Source organism: Pinus tabuliformis, chromosome Q (genome assembly GCF_031772625.1).
Source record: "Pinus tabuliformis cultivar Carrire ecotype Pingquan chromosome Q, CPIR1, whole genome shotgun sequence".
NCBI classification, from domain to species: Eukaryota; Viridiplantae; Streptophyta; class Pinopsida; order Pinales; family Pinaceae; genus Pinus; species Pinus tabuliformis.
Window position 1 is genome coordinate 1,186,861,449 of NC_142296.1, and position 7,148 is coordinate 1,186,868,596.

Genomic DNA, 7,148 nt, shown 5'->3' on the forward strand with positions numbered 1-7,148 from the left:
GAAGAGCAGGCTTGAGCAGTCCAGGGTAGAGACAATGGTGTATGTGCACACCAACCTTCATCTTATTTACAGGCAGAGGTATGAGTGGTTGAAGGGAAATACAAAGATGTGAGATGTCTTTCCTGATGATATGGGTTTGGACAACAGTGATGAGTTGGCATTGGCCAACATGGATCTTAATGAGCTGGTGCTAAAGCCTGTCACTTTTGATGATGGTGATATTGTAGAAGGGTCATCCTCCACACGAGCAAACGCAGAGATGACAATGGATACAAAGGAGGAGGATGCAGGAAAGGAGAGCAGTGATGACCATCATGATGAGTACAGTGATGTTGATTTTGATGATGAGGATTGATGACTCATGAGCTACCTATTGCCTTGAGGCTTGTATTTGCTATTTCTATTTGCCATTGGCATTGCTACTACCTATGTAACACATTTTGATTTTGATGAATTAATGAGAAAACTACAATACCTTGTCTTTCTCCTATTGGATCATTGATGAATATGTATTATGTCAAAATTGTATTTGTATGCATAATGTTACTTTGTAATTTTGTAAAACTTACATCTAAATGAAGATCTATGTTTGAATCAATGAATTTGTGTAATGAATGAGAATTTGTGTAAGAAATATCTAATATATATATATATATATATATATATATATAAATGGGTTAACGTGTACGTGTCCGACACTCGAATCCTCGTGTCCTTCGTGTCCCTGTGTCAGGAGAATGAGGTGACCATGAACAGAAGCAAACTCAGCCAACAAGAGTGCAACTCGGCCCTCAACCAAGAAGGATGCAAACTCGTCCCCTACTACACTGAACTCAATCCTTCTCCTTACAGCAGTTCGACCAGCAAGCAAGAGATGAACTCGGCCTTTCCTGAGATCAGTAATATGGCCCCATATTTGGCATGCAGACCACTGAAACATTCACCTACAAATTGGCTTCCAATAATGGGTGTATGCATCAGCTCCACTTCTCCAATAGATGTTATGAATATGCCCTTCTTGGCACAACTTGCAAATCGATCCCTTCCTTAGCTTGAATAACTCAGCCTCTAATCAAAATAATTTGGCCTTTAAACAAGTCTGCTCGACCTTTGAATTTCTGGGCAGAGAATTCTTTCCTTTAATTTGTGCAACTTGTGCTTGACAAATGTCTTCAGAAATCGAACCTCCAGACCTTTGGAATTCGGCTCTCTTGAAAGAGAATAAACTCGGCCTCTTGAATATTGTATGACCCTGCAATAAACACAAATGGAAGACCTGAAGTGATCTTCGCCGAGAACTAACTAGGGTGGCACTTGAAGCCCACCGAAATCAACGTAAAGTTTCACTTGAAACCCTTAAGTTTGAAACCCACTTGAGTTTCTTTTCAATGTCAAGGAGATATGATAGGAATCGAATGATCAACAAATGAGTCCATCCTCCTTTTATAAAATCTCCCCCGTGCTTCTAGGCACCTTTTTAATATTATTATATTGGTGGGGACCACTTTCCACTAAGTGACTTTTTGTCATCATTTTAATAAAATAAAATAATAATTTACCATCATTCTCCAATAAAAGAATAATTTTCTGCTATTCTCCAATAAAATAATATTTGCTGTCATTCTTTTAGAAGATAATATTGGCTGCCTTTCTCCAAAAATAATATTCACCCCCTTTTTAATTAATATTACCAAAATTGGGCAAAACTCCTTAGTGATTTCCATACTCACAAATTGGGTATATTACACAATAGCATTACTTCAGTACAAGGTTGGATAATAACGAGGTTGAAAAGACCCATCACTCCATACTTTTCTTCGTTCTTTGGGCACTGTGGATGACCAGGAATTCCATTATTTTCCATGAGAAAGCTATCACATCAGTCGTGGTCGTATAAAATCTAGGCAGCATGCAAGTACTTCCTACAGGTGGAAAAGCCAAGACAGCCTAGACAGATTTCTAACTTGGTCATTAACAAAACAAAACCATGTGAATTTTCAAATCGGGCCTTCAGGAAACCCAGGCCTAGTGGAGCAGGAGGTGTTCTATTCTTATCAGAACCCCACAAAACCCTCTTCGAGTGTGGCATGTGAAGGCCTGCTAATAAGTGAGAACCTGGGCCAGCTCAAAAACAGTGGAGAATGGTGGTAACAGTAAGGGAGAGCAGTGAAATTAGAATAGAAAGCAACAATTATGTACCAGTTGCTGCTCACTCAAAGAAGATTCTGATGATCTTTACCAAAGGTACTTTCCTGATCTTGAGCTAAATGGGTCGGTATTTACCTTGTTAATACTAAGTGGGAATGGGATATATGCAACAGGGGCATGAGGGCAGAGACAAGAGAGGTGCAACAAGGCACAGATGGGCAGCATAAGTTGCTTGTCACAGAGAAAAGTAAGGACGGGTAACAGTGAAAGGGAAACAGGTAAATCTGCACATTTTAAGACTGAGAAAGAAGAGATGTGAAATTGGTAGACTAGATAGCAGATGGGGTTCCGCTGCCTTACCCCTGAAATTTCAAAATCACAACCTTCATTTTAAAAACACTTTCATATATCATTGTATCCTACAAGTGTCCACATTGGACATTGTTTTTATAAACTAACTGATTATTGTAAGTTGGATGGTGATTTACCACAGTCCAGGGGACTGTATATGTAGTCATTATAGCCCTTTCCCGACAATCATGACCTTATACATATAACAGCATCATCATTAAAATTTAATTTTCTATCTTTTTTATATCATCTCAAATACCAATTATTATTACAAGGTATTAAATACAAACTTAGAATGTTAAGACGCAATAGAATCTGAGACTGAAAGATACCTGACAAATAATACTGTTGGTTAGGTAAGGCTAGGCAAAGCAACACTCCTGAAGAGAGAAGCTTCGAGGATTTTGTTCAGCACTGAACTAAGTTGCAAATCTTGTGCTTGGAAGTGATATAGCTTCCATAGCTATGTTCTACCAATAGAGACTCCCCACCTTTTCCCCTCTAAAAAATACAAATATAGATTTCAAGCATCCCAAATTCAGTGTCCAGTCAAGCCTTATTCAAGAACCATTGCCTCCTCTTTGGTGAGAGGTTTCTAGAGTATCTTTTGTATTTATGCACCTTCTTTCAATTTACACCATAAAATGGTTAATTTCTCCAAGTTTACACATATTTTAACAAATTATAGGCATTCTCGATGCTCAGTTTCATTGCTTGAAGATACTTGTTGACTGCACTTCACAGATCTGCCATGCAGAAATTGATTCAGGACCATAATCAAAGGGCCATCATAAGCAAGGAGGTTTTTATGCATGTAAGACAAATACATATAAAATGGGAAGTAAAAACATAAAGGGCAAGGGGCAAAACAATATTGCACATGACATAGTAGATCAGAGAGAATTTCTTTATTAATGATATAATTCACCAGTCTCATGGGCTAATCTGTTGATTTTACCGAGGTTTTTAACTTTTGTAGCTAGACAAATACTCCATACAACAAATTGTATTTTTCCTAAACGCTCTGAGAAACAGAAAGCATATTGCTATAAACCTGTAACACCTAAACAGCTTTTAATCAAATGACACAAGGGCATGAAAAGAAATTAGATATCCAGTGTTTCCAGTAGTGACTTGAAACATACCATTGAATCTGTCAGTTGAAATCTTTCAATCTCCTTACTAAAGTATCCATGGACTTCTTTCTGGGATTTTGCTTTAAATTCCTACCCCCCAAGCTTCCAAATAGCCTTTCAGGCGCATCTCTGAATTTCTCAGAAATCACTGCAACCTTTCTATAATCCAAAGCATTGTAGTGTTTCTCCCTTATAACAGGGTTCATGAAGTTCTCTGGCTGGTTGCTCAATAAAAGATTAACCAGCTGCCGCACTTCTGCCAAGCAGTCCTTCAAACTTGTAGCACCCTGAAGCTCACTCAAGCCAGTGCTGTGGAATCTCTCCTCAGCAAAGGACTCTAGCACTCTTAAATCATTATCAATACCCATTATAGCATTTATATTGAATCTTTTGACATTGTCCCTCATAAGTGTCACCATGAGGCAGTCTGATATGTGCTTCAACACCCCCCTTCCTACCTTCTCCAAAGCATCCAATGGTAATATTTGCTGTGCTGTAGAAACCAACGTTTCCAAGTAAATTACCACCTCATTTAGATACTCATTGCCATTTTGTGGAACTTCATCTGGGTTCCAATTGATGTTGTCAGTTAGCAACATAAACTCATCCACCTTAGACTTGACTAGCCTCAGCATCGCTTCATGTGCAGCATCTTGAGAATTCTTCAAGACAGTTCGAGCAGACAATGCAGCATGTGGCCTTTCTGCCAAGCGCATAGGAATGCCACAAAGTTGGGCAGCATGCTGCATAAAAAAGTCACAAGCTCGCTCCAAAACTGTCATATTGGCAGCAATCTGCATGGCATGAGATACCCCCAGCGTGGAAATGTTGATCAATTTGAGTAAAGCCTCATTCATAACATTGATCAAAAGCTTGTCTAGATACTTCTTCACAACATCGTAGAAGTCCATGTGACCTCCATAGGACAGATAGCTCACAGAATCCTCTATGAAAGACCTCACAATACGACAACAATCAGGCACTGTGGCAGAAAACGGTGCAATGTAGGGGAAAGCAGGCATGATATCTGATGTCTGTAAATGGAATGCCAACACGTTCATGTTGTACTCATACTCTTTTTTCATCACCATCTGCTCGTATTTGTCATTAGCAAGGACATCATTGATCTGTTTTCTGCATTCATTGAGAAGAAGTTCATGATATTTATCTCTGTTCTTGTCCAAAATATCAAGCAAAGGACCCACCTGGTAGCCATATCTTCTCAAAGTCACACCAAGTAGACTCACATAGTCCTTGATAAGCAGAAGATGGCTTGCAACCTGCATACGCGAAAACTGATCCTCTAAAATATAGCTCATCTTTGCTACAGCTGTATCCCACATTATTTCCACCTGGGGAGTGGAGATTAATCCTCCAGCCATCCTCAAAACACAGTCTTCTACTATGAAAAACCCAGCAATCTGAGCAAAGAAAAACTGATGTGATTCTAGAAAAGGCTGCACTGATGAGATTTGCAAATCTGAATTAAGCTGCAGCTGACGATTTGTATAGTAGTAATCCCGGAACTGGTCTTGGAGCCCAAGACAAGTCTGGATATGGTGTGCCCTATAAACTGGAGTGATGTCGAATTTCAAAACAGAATCAGCATCTTCCGTATCCTCCGTGTCTAAAGCATATACACATTCCCTTACACCTGACCTGCTCTGTTCCTCTGCTTGCTTTTGCCGGCCTCGCAGCTCCTCTTCTCTCTGCCGAGCTGAAGAAGCTTGCCCGATTGCCAACTGACCAATTTCTTTAGCAGTACTCCTAATCTTCACTAGCCAATCATTGAATTCCTTGTTCACTCTTTTCTCGATGTGGGATTTGATTTCAGGGATCTTCTTTTCTAGCATTTGCTGGAGCGCCTTGGCCGGAATTCTATGCAAGTAATCTCTTTCTATCGAGTCTAAAGTTTTCAATGCGGGGTAGTAACTATCATTTATAACATGTTGGTTGCATTTCACACACAACTCCATGGCCTGTGCACAGATTTTCGATGACTGGATCGCTTCTGTTAAGTTCTTCTTAATCGCATAAGCCTCTAGAAGCTCTTCAACTTTAGCCAGGAGAGAATTACCCACTTCTTGAAGCTGATAATTCTCATTGGCTAGCCCATTCTTTAACTCATCCGCGTCTACTAAAACCCCACGGAGCTCATCCACTGCATGGATGAATTCCTCATAATGAACTTTACATAAGTCCTCTATTTCAATCTCTTTTTTCTTGACAAAATATTTGAGCTGTTGCAATAGAGATTCTGGCTTCCCAACCTCAAATGCTTGTCTAATGATTGAACCCAAATCTTCTCCATTACCGATTGCAGAGGCTAAGGCTAATTCCTCCCCTTTGTCACCGCCATTCTCTACCACGCCTCTCCTCTTGGTTTTAGTCTGCATTTTATCTTATGTGCATAATCTTAATCCTAAAAAGGGTCAACTGGTCATCGATTCTGGTCCAGAAAATTCAATAGTTTCCTATTAAAAGCCCCAAACATCCCTCGCCCTCATATCTGAATGGGTTAATTGATCATCGATGCCGGTTCAGAAAATTCAAGGATTTTCCATTAAAAACCCCAAACATCACTCCCCCTTGTAGCTGAATGGAAAATAGGTAAAAAAATCACAAAACAGGAATTCATTCTTCATTAGATATATTTCATTCAAAGTTCAAACAATGCATTAATGAGTTTGTAATGAATAAAACCGCATTCTATCATCAGTGAGGTGAGAACAATTAACTGTTACCTGGATCTCCATTTGGGTAGATCTGTTTCTGGTTTTTTTTACTGTGATGGGTAGAGTATACCGTACGCAGAATTCGAACCCGTAACCTGGCGCATCCACCTGTTTTTATAGCAATGTCAGAGATTCCAGCGGCCACTCCACTAAATACCCCTATTCCTCCCCTCTCTGGTTTACCCACCTGGCACCTTCCAACATTTGGTGGTCTGTTGGTTTGGTTATGAATCCATGATCACCGTGGTTGCTTCGCCGATCAAAAAATGCTGATGCCAAATGTGACAGCTTGAGAAAACAATTATTTTTGGGGAAAGAATCATGAAGCAAATTTGATCATTTCGAACTAACACACGGAGAAATAGAAAACCGAGTATTTTTCGTTCTTTTCTCTTTGATTTTTTCAAGATATTGAGTTGGAATGTCACAGTATACGTCACAAATTTCCAGTGTGTAACTATCTTACAAATTCGTGGATTTAGATGATTATTCAATGATGTGACTTTTTGAAAAATTAGCCTCATTTTGTAGGGTTATTTCGTTGTAAAATTTTAAATTAATTTAGTCAGATATATTGTAAAAAGTTATATTTTAAAAATTACAGGGTGTGGAATAGTTATATTTTTATAAATTTTAAATATTAAATTATTTGTGTTTTAAGAATAAATAAGTTTGATTTTGTAATTAGATTACAATGATTTTAAAATTAGATTATTATTATTGATTTGAGAGGTTTATTTCTCATTTTACATACTAGTATGAATGAGAGATGTGTAAA

At 38.7% G+C, this 7,148-nt stretch overlaps 1 protein-coding gene across 3 annotated transcripts in view; it reads right to left on the minus strand.

The window, feature by feature from the left end:
- Nucleotides 1–6,790, minus strand: part of LOC149223933 (exocyst complex component SEC15A-like) — a 47,350-nt gene extending 40,560 nt beyond the window's left edge. For 2 of the 3 annotated variants that reach the window (XR_016249495.1, XR_016249496.1), the window contains exons 1-2: nucleotides 6,380–6,789; nucleotides 3,645–6,230 (exon numbers count right to left, since the gene is read on the minus strand). Coding sequence is in view for 1 of the 3 variants with exons in the window: in XM_089385974.1 (XP_089242100.1) it covers nucleotides 3,656–6,031 (2,376 nt within the window). In the remaining 2 variants the exon portion in view is untranslated. Of the gene's footprint in view, nucleotides 1–2,901; nucleotides 3,246–3,644; nucleotides 6,231–6,379 lie in introns of those variants that run through there. The other variant, XM_089385974.1, reaches the window with a different exon arrangement.
- Between the last annotated feature and the right edge of the window lie 358 nt (nucleotides 6,791–7,148).